This window comes from Lutra lutra, chromosome 5, assembly GCF_902655055.1.
Source record: "Lutra lutra chromosome 5, mLutLut1.2, whole genome shotgun sequence".
NCBI lineage: Eukaryota > Metazoa > Chordata > Mammalia > Carnivora > Mustelidae > Lutra > Lutra lutra.
Window position 1 is genome coordinate 39,818,860 of NC_062282.1, and position 13,891 is coordinate 39,832,750.

The 13,891-nt window shown below is 34.8% G+C and overlaps 1 protein-coding gene across 2 annotated transcripts in view; it reads left to right on the plus strand.

Annotated features, from left to right (window-relative positions):
• Positions 1-13,891, plus strand: part of NDUFS4 (NADH:ubiquinone oxidoreductase subunit S4) — a 111,098-nt gene that overhangs the window by 34,313 nt on the left and 62,894 nt on the right. Inside the window, exons 1-2 of one of the 2 annotated variants that reach the window (XM_047729803.1) lie at positions 6,047-6,172; positions 9,433-9,511. In XM_047729803.1, the coding sequence (XP_047585759.1) occupies positions 6,087-6,172; positions 9,433-9,511 (165 nt within the window). In that variant the 5' untranslated portion in view covers positions 6,047-6,086. Of the gene's footprint in view, positions 1-6,046; positions 6,173-9,432; positions 9,512-13,891 lie in introns of those variants that run through there. The other variant, XM_047729802.1, reaches the window with a different exon arrangement.

The following is a 13,891-nucleotide window of genomic DNA, read 5'->3' on the forward strand; positions in this document are numbered from 1 at the left end:
AAAGATTTTTATTTACTTGTCAGAGAGAGAGAGAGTGCGTGCACAAGCAGAGGGAGAAACAGGCTCCTTGCTGAGCAAGGAACCTGAAGCCCAGTACTAGATCCCAGAATCCCTGGGATCATGACCTAAGCCAAAGGTGGACACTTAACCATCTGAGCCACCCAGGCACCCTGATTTCTGTTCTTTTAAATTTGTTAAGGTGTGTTTTATGGCTCAGAATATGACCCATTTTTATTTCAACTGTATCTTTACTGATGTTCTTCTGTTGGCTGGCTATGTCAGTTACTACCAGTACAGATTACTTGAAAATAAAAATTTTCTTTTTTTTTTTAAAAGAAGAGTGTTAAAGTCTCCCAACTATAATAATGAATTTGCCTCTCTTCTTGTAGCTCTTTTGATTTTTGCCCCACATATTTTGACCTTCTTTTGTTGGGCATTTATACCTTAAGGGTTGTTAATGTCTTCTTCGAGAATTGACCCCTTTCTCAGGATGTAAATACCCCTTTTTATTCCTGATAATTTTTTAAAAGTGATCTCTACACCCACCATGGGGTTCAAATTCATGACCCTGACCAAGATCAAGAGTCATTTTCTCTACCGAGTTAACCAGCCAGGTGCCTCTAATCTTGATAATTTTCCTTGTGAAATTTAGTTTTCCTGAGATTAATATTATTATTGCAGTAAGATTTGATTACCGTTACCATGTTATATCTTTCTCCATCTTTTCACCTTAAATCTGTGTCTCTATTTAAAATGTGTTTCTCTTAGGCAACGTACAGTTGAGTTTTTGCTTTTTTAATCCACTCTGACACACATTCTCTTTCAGTTGGTGTATAGTTGGTATTATTATGTACTGTGTATATATATATCCCCTGCTCTCTTTCTCCCTTTTTAAGGTGATTTTTGCCTTATTTTCTGAGAGTCCTTTATATATTCTAGATATTAGTGTTTTAACCACTATGTGGGTTGTACTTATCATATATGATATTTCCTCTAGTTTGTAGTACCCTTTGTTGTTCAGAAGTTATTTTGCTTTCACAGTTTGTGGGTATTGTGCTTTGTGTCTTAGTTGAGAAAACTTTTCCATACAAATGTTATTTTAAAAAACCCTTTTATTTTAGTAATTTATACACAACACAGTGTGTGTGTGTGTGTGTGTGTGTGTCCATCTGGAGCTCTTTGGTAGATGGTATAACTAATTTATAACCAGATTTAAACATTTTTCTTCCATGAAAGGCTAGCCAGCCGTTTCCGTATTACTTATTAAATAGTCCATCCTTTCACCATGAATGTGAAATTGTACTTTTATTATATAATAGATATACAAATCTACATTATCTGTTTTGGTACTATGATCTGTACTTTTTCTTACCTGTGTGTCGGTGCCTTTATTAATACATTTTTTAATTATTGTAGCATATTAGTTGGAAAGATCCTGCTTTCTAGTTCTTTTTCAAAATATTCTTGGTTATTTTTGTGAATTTTTTCTTCTCAATGATAATTAACTAATTTACATTAGTAATTGACATTTTTACAGTAAATTTGCTTCCAGTTATTTACCAGACATTCTAAAGTACAGCAACTCAGTTCCTGCCCTTAAGGCATTCCAAACCAGTAGTTATTTTTTCTTGGCCAGTATACTCAATGATTTGACCTTTGTAAAAGTGAACTTTTCGTATATTCATTGTGTTTTGTAATGTAATTGCTATTATCAGTATGACATCTATTTTCTTATTCCCTTTATTTTCACCTCAGTTCTGTTTATTTTGATAACCTGTTATTACAAAAATGGGTAGATTAGTTTCTCCTTTCCTTTACATTTTCCATCATGCCCTCCAATTTCTTCATTATCACCCTCCAAAACATTGCCCACATTTCTCCTTTTACTCCTCAATTTCATTCCAAAGTCTGTTATGTAAGCATAATAATTATCCCTCTTATGCCTCTTGCACAAATCTTTCCTTCATCTGTTGGATGACACTCAAAGGATTAGTTTTAAGTTTTTGGCCTGAGTTGTGTGCAGAGACACAACTGCTATTAGTCCATGCTACAAGTTCCTCCTGGCTCAGAAGAATGGGGAAAAGGATATCCATGAACAGGAGTCCTATAGGTAAAGATTTTTAGATATTTTGTGATAAATCTGAATTAGAATCAGGGAACTTGTTCGTGAATAGATTATAAGTTAATTGTTATTTCTGCTGAACTTAACCAGAGTATTTTGTAACACCCTTTCCTTTCACTCCATATATTTTACAGAATATTAAAATGGTCCCTTGGAGGACCTGGGTGGCTCAGTCAGTTAAGCGTCTGCCTTCAGCTTGGGTCTTGATCCCAGTACCCTGGGATTGAGTTCCCACATTGGGCTCCTTGCTCAGCAGGGAGACTGCTTCTCTCTTTCCCTCTGCCTGCTACTCCCCCTGCTTGTGCTCTCTCTCTCTCTCTCTCTGTGGGTCAAATAAATAAATAAATAAAATCTTTAAAAATAAGTAAATAAAATGGTCCCTTGGCCCCCCCATCTCTATTTTTTCCATTAACAATTACTTCTTTCTTGCGTCTGTCTAGTGAGTACAGTATTATGACAGTTTAAGTTTTCTCTATTGATTCAAGATCTTGAAAAGCTTCAAGATCATTAACTTGAAGGTGATTGACCCAAATGCCAGCATATTTTAAGGCTGAGATAATTATTGTGACATGGAGAATGTGCGTATGTTTTTATTTTAATATTTCAGTTAGAACTCTTAGTAATATTTTCTTGTGGTTTAACACTTCTCTGTGGAACTAAACACTTTCTGATTTAATGGGAATTTGGATTATAATTCAATGTCCAATAAATTGACAACAGATATAATTGGTTTTATTCAAATGGTTGAGGATTAATTGATTCCTTAATAATTTCTATAGGATTAGGAATTTTACTTTGTAAGTTGATCAGTTCATTTCTGGTCTTTTGAAGTTACTGGTTCAATTTGAATGTTTATAAAATCATCTTCAATTATTTGTAGGGATGTTTTTATTATCTATAGTTGGACACAGGCTACCCCGATATTCAGTTCCTTAAAACCATAGTAGTCATTTGTTTTGCTTGTAGATCTGCGTTTTGGGCAGTGTTTAGCAGGGAGGTTTGTCTCTGCTCCATGTAATGTCTGCTGGGATGGCTGAACTTGGGCTGGAGGATCATTCACATGCCTGGCAAAGCAATGTTAGTTACTGATTTCTCCTCATTTGGGTCTCTCTGTGGGGCACCTTGAACTTCCTCACAACTTAGTAGTTGGATTCCAAGAGTGAATATCCAAAGAAGCAATGTTCTAAGTGACAGGAAATGGAAATTGCTAGTGTTTTAAGGCCTGAGCCTGGAAATACACATAGCCTCAGTTCTGTATTATATTGGCCAGGCAGTCAGAGCGCTCAGATGCTAGGAATAGGGGACCTGCAGCTCTTGATAGGAGGGAGGAGTGTCAGAAAAATTTGGAGCCATGTTTCAAACTGCTACAAGTGATATGGGAATTTTATTCTTCTTAGTTGATAAAGTTAGTTTGCTTCAAAGGGAGAATAGTGTTAGTACTTTGAATCAGTACTATTTATTCTTATTCAGACACTGTTTTCCATTGCAAATGGTTTCTTTTTATCTTTTCACCATTAAGACTTTTTGAAGAGTGTATTTTGAAGTAATAAAAACAGTATTTGTAAATGTAAATGAGGAAAATTATAAAATGCCAATCAAAGAAGTCAAGGATCCTAATATATATAGACAGGAAGACTCAGTATTGTTAAGATGCCAGTTCTCCCCAACTTAATTAGTAGATTCAACACAGTCTCAGTCAGAACCTCAGAAAGCTCCTTTGTGGTATCAAGAAACTGATTCTAAGCGTATATAGAAAGGCAAAAGACTCCAAATACTCAATGTAATAGTGGAGAAGAAAAACAAAGTCAGAGCAATGATACTGACTTTACTTCGTAGCTAAAGTAATCAAGACAGTGTAGAATTGGTGAAGAACAGAAAAATAGATCAATAGAACATATCCAAGAGCCCAGAAATAGATTACTCAGATAAAGTCAACCGATCTGTCTTTGAGATAGAAGCAACGGCAATCCAATGGAGAAAAGATAATCTTTTCATTAAGTGGAACTGGAATATATCCACAAGCAAAAAAATGAATTTATACACTGCCCTTATACCTTTCACAAAAATTTACTCAAAATGGATCATAAACCTAAATGTAAGAAGCAAAACTATCAAGCTTCTAGAAAAGAGCATAAAACTCCAGGTACCTCGGTTTGCTTCTGAGTTTTGAGATACAACACCAAAAGCAAAATCCACAAAGGAAAAAATGTATGAGTTGGACTTCATGAAAATTAAAAGCTTCTGCTCTGTGGATGGTACTTAAAGACCGTGGAAAGACAAGCACAGACTGGAAGAAGATATTTGCAAAATGCATATCTGATGAAGAACTTGTATCTACAACATATAAAGAACTCTTCCTACTCAACAAGAAAACAACCCAGTTAAAAAATGGGCAAAAGATCTGAACAGACACCTCACCAGAGATGATATGCAGATGGCAAATAAGCATATGAAAAGGTGTTTCACAGCATATTTCATCAGGAAATTAAAAACTCAAACAATGAGATGCCACTACACACCTATTAGAATGGCTAAAATCCAAAAAACCAACAACACCAAATACTGACAAGCATGTGGAGCTGCAAGGAGTCTGACTCATGCTTTGTGGGAACACAAGTGGTACCGCCACTTTGGAACACAGTTTGGCAGTTTCTTAAATCTAGACATGGTCTTAACATATGATCCAACAATTGTGCTATTAGGTAGTTATCAAAATGAGTTGCAAACTTATGTCCCCACAGAAACGTGCACATGAATGTCATTACTAGAAATAACCTTAATGTTCATCAACAGATGAACGGATAAACAAATGTGGTATATATATTTTTCAAAGTTTTAATGCCTTAGGGTTTTAAAGAAAAATAGATTATGAGTTATTATTATATAGCATTTCCAAAAGGGATTGTTAAAGTAGAACTATACTTTATTCCAGTTATTAGAATCACAGAGTCTCATCACTAAAAGAAACTTGAGAGCAACAAGTCCTCATTTTGCAAATTTACAAAGAAGGAAATTGAGGTGCAGAAAGGTTAAATGATTTGCTCATAGAAATTGTAGGTACTAAAACCAGAGTTAGAAATAAGACCTCTTGGGGTGCCTGGGTGGCTCAGTCGTTAAGTGTCTGCCTTCAGCTTGGGTCATGATCCCAGAGTCCTGGGATCGAGCCCCTGTGTCCAGCTCCCTAATCGGCGGGAGGCCTGCTTCTCCCTCTCCACTCCCACTATGTGTGTTCCCTCTTTCGCTGTGTCTCTCTCTGTCAAATAACAAATAAAATCTTAAAAAAAAAAAAATAAGATCTCTTATTTTCTATTTCCAGGATATCTTATTTTCTTATGGGAAACTTGTACCAAAAAACTAAATATAATAAACAGCTTGCTCAGTAATCATCACAGCCCTCATAGTTTATCCTTTGGGCTCAGAATTTAAGTTGACTCTTAAGAAACCTGGAAATGTGAAAAGGCCAATTAAGACAACAGGTGGGTAGACAGAAAGGCAAGTTCATGAGGCAAATAAAATTTCTAATTTCTCAAAAATAGGTACCAAATAGCAAAGTTAAAATTACTACTTATTTACTAGTAATTATGTATTCATCATTCCTACACGTATACTTTTAAAGTGTTGTGATACATTGCGCAATAACATAAGATTATTTATATTTTGGCAGTTTTTGCCTTTGGCTCTTGGGAATTTGTGCTATTAGGACCATGGGTTTACAAATATCTATTTGAGTCCCTGTGCTCTCTGCTGACCAGGGGACCCGATGTGGGGCCCGATCCTAGGACACTGGGATCATGACCCGAGCGGAAGGCAGCTGCTTATCTGTCTGAGCCACCCAGGCACCCTGAGTCCCTGTTTTTACTTCTTTTGGGTATATATTGAGAAGTGAAATTGCTGAATCGTGGTAATTCTGTGTTTAATTTTCTTAGGAACTTAGGAAAGCCATACTGCTTTCCATAGTGACTACATGATTTTCATTCCCATCAGCAATGTACTGTATTCTGGTTCTTTATATCCCACCAACACTTATTTTTTTGAAAACCATCCAAATAGATATGAAGTGGTATCTTATTGTGGTTTTGATCTACATTTCCCTAATGATTAGTAATGTTGAGCATCTCTTGCTACTGGCTAATTATCTATAGATCTTTGGATAAATGGCATTCAAGTCCTTTTCCATCCTTTTCCCAGTTTTATTTTATTTTATTTTTCAAAGATTTTATTTATTTATTTACAGACAGAGATCACAAGTAGGCAGAGAGGCAGGCAGAGAGAGAGGGGGAAGCAGGCTCCCCGCGGAGCAGAGAGCCCAGTGCAGGACCCGATCCCAGGACCCTGGGATCATGACATGAGCCGGAGGCAGAGGCCTTAACTCACTTAGCCACCCAGGCGCCCCCTAGGTTTTATTTCTTGTTTAATGTTTTTATACTCTTATATTATTAAAAAACGCTTTATTTACTGCTGCCAATTTACTGATGTAACATTCTTTAAAGGCTAATCAGCAAATAGATATTTGCTATATAATTTACATTTAATCTAAAATTAACCGTAGCTTATATTTTATAGGTCTAATTAATTAAATTTACTATGTTTGTAATTGACTCTAGATCTCTGTTGCTATCTTAACTATTTATAATTGGAGGAAAGTTTTTCCCTACATCTGATTTTTTATTTTTTTTAAAAATAATTGCTGTTTTGGGATGCTTGGATGGCTTAGTCAGGCCTTGGGTCATGATCCCAGGGTCCTGCGATCGGGTCCTGCCTCTGGCTCCTTGCCGAGCAGCGAGCCCAATGCTGGGCTCTATCCCAAGACCCTGGTATCATGATCTGAGCCCAAGGCAGACACCCAATGACTGAGCCACCCAGGTGCCCCTTTAAAGTTTTTTCTTACAAAATGTTTTAATTGTGATTTTTAGTTCTTTCTGGTAGGATTGTTTTACTTAACATCTTTTGTCACTTTTTTTTATTATTCTTTTATATACAGTCTGATAAAAATATGAGATGATTTTTTTGTCTGTGTATTTGTTTATAAAAGTTATCTGTTTCCAGAAAGTGATATATAGCTTCATTCTTATGGTTAGTTGGAGATAAATCTAAAATTTTAAAAATACATCCTTATATATGCTTTAAAAAATTTGTTTTAAGTTATGACTAGTATACAGTAAGATTTTATTACACAGTTTAAGAGAAAATTGTTTAAATAAAAATCACTGTGTAATCTGAAGTTACACAGTTCATGGATTATAGAGTTTTAATCTGTGTAGAATAATTTGCAGTTTTGATCTAGCACTTCTCTTCATTAGAGGAACTCTGCAGCTTCATTTTCTTGACATGTAGCTACGTTTTTGAATATTTCCAGTATTTCAAATTTTCCTGAGTTCTCTTATCATTGCCTAATTTTTTTCTTATAATATATGGATTTGGTTAAGAGTATTCAGAATGTTTTTATTGTCATGTTACTGGTCTTAATGATTTCCATAGTAAATAGATTTTTAAAAGAGTTAATGATACTCCTTTAATACAACAACCAACACATGTATTTTAACTATATGTGTAAATAATTTAAAATAATTTCCATGTAGATGTATTTTGTTTATATGTATTTCTTAGAAGGGTATTCAAAGTAATAAGGAATTAGGGGCGCCTGGGTGGCTCAGTTGTTAAGTGTCTGCCTTTGGCTCAGGTCATGATCCCAGGATCCTGGGACTGAGCCCTGTGTCTGGTCCCTACTCAGGGGAAAGCCTTCTTCTCCCTCTCCCACTCCCCTTGCTTGTGTTCCCTCTCTCTCTCTGTTACTCTCTCTCTCTGTGTCAAATAAAAAAAATCTTACAAGTAATAAGGCTTTACATTAATTTTGGGAAATAACTTACAGATTTTTTTCAAAATACATATTCATAAAACAAAAGAGCCTTTGTATTATCGTTATCTTTAAATTACACTATTGGTAGGTAGATTTTCTATAAAGGTGTGTACACCATAGCTGTTGAAAGTTGAACTTTTACATGAAGTTTTTGCATTAGAACTTGGGGCACCTGGGTGACTCAGTTGGTTAAGTGTCTGCCTTTGGCTCAGGTCCTGATCCTAGGGTCCTGGGATTGGTCTCCCTCTGCCCTTTCCCCTAGCTTGTGCTCACTTTCTCTTTCTCTAATATAAATAAATAAAATCTTTAAAAGAAATAAAGAAGAAAGAACTTAATACTGTATATTCTGTTGGTTTTGAAATTTGAGTCATGATTGTATAAGCTAACTTTCAAAAGAGAAATCTACATAAGATGGCTTAATATTTTGGAAAATGTAAAATGTTAAATTCAATGATCAGCGACAGTACAGTATTGGTTAATATAGAGTACAGTGTATATATGAAGTAAAAAAACCAAAAACCTGTTAGCTTTAAGTAATTTCTTTGGGATGAGGGTCAGACGATGCTAATATAAAGGAGCTAGCTTTGGTGCCCATTTTATTTCTGACTTAATATTTTTGTTTTAACTGTTTAGACTTTCTTCAGCTCTGTGAATGAGATACAGGACTAAACTAATAACATTAGTTAAGATGATCATAGAGGGTACCTGGGTGGCTCAGTCGTTAAGTGTCTGCCTTCAGCTCAGGTCATGATACCAGGGTGCTGGAATTGAATTCCGCCTCAGGCTCCCTGCAGAGCACTCCTACTCCTACTCCCACTCCTACTCCCCCTGCTTATGTTCCCTCTCTCTCTCTATCAAATAAATAAATAAAAATCTTTAAAAAAATAAGATGATTATAGAAATCATTTCTATTTAAACTACTTTTGTTTTGAAATTAGAGTGAATTTTGAGCATTGTGTGAAATTAAGAGTGTTAAGTGAAATTAGTGTTTCAAAATTAGAAACTTTGTTAACATTATATAATTTAGTTCTATGATATTTACTTTCAGCCGTGGAGTATATGATTGAGATTTTACTTTTTCTTTCTGATGTGGTCATTTAGGAATCAGCATTCTAGAAGGATATAGCTTTGCATTTTTCATCATAATGGTGACAAACCAGCTACTGTACACTGACGGAGTTTGGTACTTGTCACTGACGGCTTTTCTGTGACAGAGAGCCTATAGACTGACATAAAGTGCAGCCTGTTGTGAACTCTTAAGTGAGTCTGCCAAAAACTCAGCAGACAGAACTAATTGGGGAGAAAAACGATTTCTGTGCCCTCTTCTCTTTCTTTCTATTCTTTTTTGTTTTATAAGACAGATATTGTTAAAGTAGCTCATTTATGTAAGATTTGTCTGCCTCTCTTTTCTCATTGCACAGATCATTTTTTAACTTATAGTCTTGCACTGCAGGTCATTAAGCACTTCCACATGGAGGCTGGCACAGGACCAAGCTCGAGACAGGCAACTCATAACAGTTGATGAAAAATTGGTAAGAATTTTCTATTATTACTTTGCTATGATTCTACCTTCAGGGTTCTTTTTGTACAGTATCTTTTCAGAATGGTGTTTTGGGTTCTTCCAGGAGAGTGATTTGAATTTAAATTTCTAGATTGTATATAATAACAGAAAATATTCATCACAAAAATATAATTTGTTTTAAGCATTATACACAAATATTAAGTCATATGCAGATATTAACAGATTAAAATTACAAAAACCTTCATTTTTGTGGTATTTATAAGTAGCAATCAGAACATTTTAAATTAATGTATATGAATTGAACATGAATATAAATATAAATATAAATGAATATGTATAGTTTTTAATTTTCTCACTATACTGCTGTTTAATTAAGTTGTAAGACACTTACCAGGTAGTACCTAAACTTAAGTATATTGGGTTTTTATGAAACTAATTATTGTTGTTGTTACTGTATGTGTATATGTGTATGTATACACACATTACATTTCTACATTATGCATGAGAGATTACAACTAGCAACAAATAAATAATTTTCTGTTAATTAGCAGATAGAATTATGGTACCATCACTTAAAAATTTTTTCTATGTGTGATGTTACTTTAGATGCAACTTATTTATGCTTACATTGTAAAATAGCATAAGTTTTGTAATATCTAAGACTTGTAAAAATATGTAATAGTGTAAGAGTGCTTCCATTTTTTATCTGGTTTATCATTATCAAATGTATGGGTGTGTTTCTTAAATACTCTTCATCCATTTATACATTCTTTTATCTTTCTATTTTGACTGCAAGCATAGTTTAAATAATAGGTCACACTTAAAGATATAAACACTGTTTATACCACTAAAGATATAAACAGATATATAAATAGATAAGTAAACAGAGAATGGATAGGTAGTTTGGAAAACTCTGATCTTATGCTTAAGGCTGGTTAGTTTTATCTTTAAACTGCCTCTTAGTTCTGCTTGCTGACACTGCTGTCATCCTAGTTTAGGCTGCTACCATCATATTTCACCTAGATTGCTGCAGTAGTTTTTAAATTGATCTTTATAGATACTTTAATCTTCCTTTAATTCATTTTCCAAAGGATAAACAGGATAGTCATTTAAATGCTGGTTTTGTCACTTCTTGTGTAAAAACTGTAGGTTTTCTTACTGACCTAAAAGTAAACTTTAAAATCCCTGAATGGTTTTCAAGGTCTTACATGATTAAAGTCCTGCCTTCCTTCCTAGGTTTATCTTGTACCGCTGTGTTTTATACACTGTGCTCTAGCCACACCAAGCCTGGAACTTGCTGTTCCTTTCCCTGCTTCAGGGCATTCACATTCCAGTTTACTCTACCGAGATGCTTTTCACCAATCCCCTAGTTCTTATCCAGGGACCTTCTACCTGCTCTTCAAGTATTAATCAAACACGACTTGCTTAGTCAAGTATAAAAGAAGTGAGATGGTATGTGTGTAAGAGGAGGATGATTTACACATGCCATATGTTCATTAATTAATGAGGGTACTATTTTAATTTTTCCAGTGACCATTTTTAAACCCCAAGAGGTTGCCTTCTTGTTTTAATATTGTGGGGTTCACTCTTCATAAGATTTTCAAGTTCTATAGAGTTTATTAGTAATGGTTCTAAGTTCTCTTCTTTCTAGTTTGAAGAATAAGTGAGGTAGCAGTCTGTTGCTCTAAACAAGATGCTGTGAGTCTTACCAGAGAGGTAAACAGACTGCTTTGAGTTTTGTTTTTTTCTTATTAAATCAGTTGCATACTTTCAATGAATTTTGTTGCCCTGTATAGATTTTTCCCAGCTTTGTTATGTCTTTCTTGAAGTGTATTAGTCAAAATGTCTATTCCAGCTGAAATCAATTCAAGTCTTACTTATAAATTATTCATAGTTACTGAAGTAATATTTAAACAGATAACTGAAAGCCATAGGTAATTTTCAAACATGAGTTTTAGCCATTCATTTAGGTTTAAATATTAAAATGCAAATATTAAATAGTCAAATAGGTAACATAATGTTGATAGGGGTTTCAGGTCTTCTTGTTCCCACACACTACCTACTGGATGAAAGGTTGAGTTGATAGCATAATGACAAGACAATTGGCTGAAGATATTTCCAGAAATATTAAGTAATTGGAGTTGATTATATTTGCATTTTGATCAAGAATTATTCTAAAAATATGTAGTAGCCCCCCTCACCCTTATCCACAGGGGATGCATTCCAAGACCCCCAGTGGATGCCTGAAGGCACAGATAGTACCAAACTCTGTATATGCTATGTTTTATCTATACATACATACCTATGATAAAGTTTAATTTATAAATTAGGCACAGTAAGAGATTAACAATAACAATAATAGAATAATTATAACAGTATACCCTAATAAAAGTTATGTGAATGTGGTCTCTCAAAATTTCTTACTGGACTCTACTCACCCTTCTCATGATGCTGTGAGATAATAGAATGCCTCCATGATAAGATGAAGTCAGGTGAATGATGTAGGCATTGTGACATAGTGTTAGGCTACTATTGACCTTCAGATAGCTATGTTAGAAGGAGAATCATTAGCTACCAGACCATGGTTGACTATGGGTAACTGAAACTACAGAAAGTGAAACCGTGGATGGGGACTGAGATTTGGAAAGATAATTTAATCTTCTGTTCTTTTTTATTAGACTGAACACCTGGCTCTCAAACTTCTGTTTAAAAATTCCCAGTTAACTCGTTCTCATTTCTTTTGAGGCTACTCTTTATATTACTTACCAGCCATAATTATTAGAAAGCTATTTCTTACTGAGAAAAAAAAAGTCTTTTCAACAAATGAAGATGGAACAATTGTATATCCAAATGCAAGACAAAACAAAAACCCTTCATCCATACTTTGTACCATATGCAAAAATTAACTCAAAGTTCTAAATGTAAACTCATAGTTGTAAATGTAAAACTAAGAAGTATAAGACTGGTAGAAGAGAATGTAGGATAGACTCTTTGTAATTTTGGGTTAGACATATATTTTATTTTACTATTTTTTTCCCAAGATTTTATTTATTTATTTGAGAGAGAGAGTGGAGTGAGTGAGAGAGAGTACAAGCTGGGGGAGGAACAGAGAGAGAGGAAGAAGCAGACTCCCCACTAAGCAGGGAGCCCAATGTGGGGCTCGATTCCAGAATCCTGGGATCATGGCCAGTGCTTAACTAACTGAGCCATCCAGGTGCCCCCTAGACATATATTTTATAGATACAAACCAAAGTACAATCCATTTTTTAAAAAACTATAAAGTTGAGGGGTGCCTGGGTGGCTCAGCTGGTTAACCGTCTGACTCTTGATCTCAGCTCAGTTCTTGATATCAGGGTCATGAGTTCAAGACCCACATTGGGCTCCATGCTGGGTGTGGAGCCTACTTTAAAAAAAAATTATAAAGTTGGGTTTCCTTACAGTCAGAAATTTCTACTCTTTGAGATTGTTAAGAGAATGAAAAGACAAAGGCACAGATTAGGAGAAAATATTTACAAAACACTTATCTGATAAAGGAGTTGTATCCAGAAAGTCAACAACATTTAAAACTAACTAATATGATTTTAACTCAAATAAAAATGAGCACTTTACTCAGGAAATATTTAGATGGCAAATGAGCATATGGAAAGATGCTCAACATCATTAGTGATTATGGAAATGAATATTAAAACTACACTGAGATACCACTACACATATATCTGAATGGCTTAAAAAAAAAAATTGACCATACCAAGTGCTAGCAAGGATGCAGACCCACTGAAACCCTCGTACAGTGCTGGTGGGAATGCAAAATGACAGCCATTTTGGAATGGAGTGTGGTAGTTTATTATAGAGTTAAATGTATCCTTGCCATATGTCCTAGCAGTCTCACTTCTCAGTATTTACTCAAGTGAAATGAAGTGAAATGAAATCTTATGTTCACACAAAATCCTGCATGTGCATGTTTTTAACAGCTTTATTCATAATTCCAATAAGTGGAAACACCTCAACTATACTTCAGTACCCCCATACAATAAACTTTTACTCAGCAATTAATAACAAATCTGGATGAATCTCCAGTGCATATATTAAGTAAAAGAAACCAGACTCACAGGCTACCTACTGTGTGATTCCATTTATTTGGCATTCTAGAGCTGGCAAAACTCTAGGAACAGAGAATTGATCCCTGTTGTCAAGGTCAGATGTAGGAAGCAGAAAATTCAAAAAAGGGCATTAGGTAATTTGGTGGGGGTGATATAACTCTTCTATATCTTGATTATGTGTTCTTTTTTCAGAGCCTTATTTGGTTTTTGTTTGTTTGTTTTAACAGATTTTATTTGTTTACTTGAGTGCTCCTGGGTGGCTCAGTCATTAGGTGCCTGCCTTCGACTCA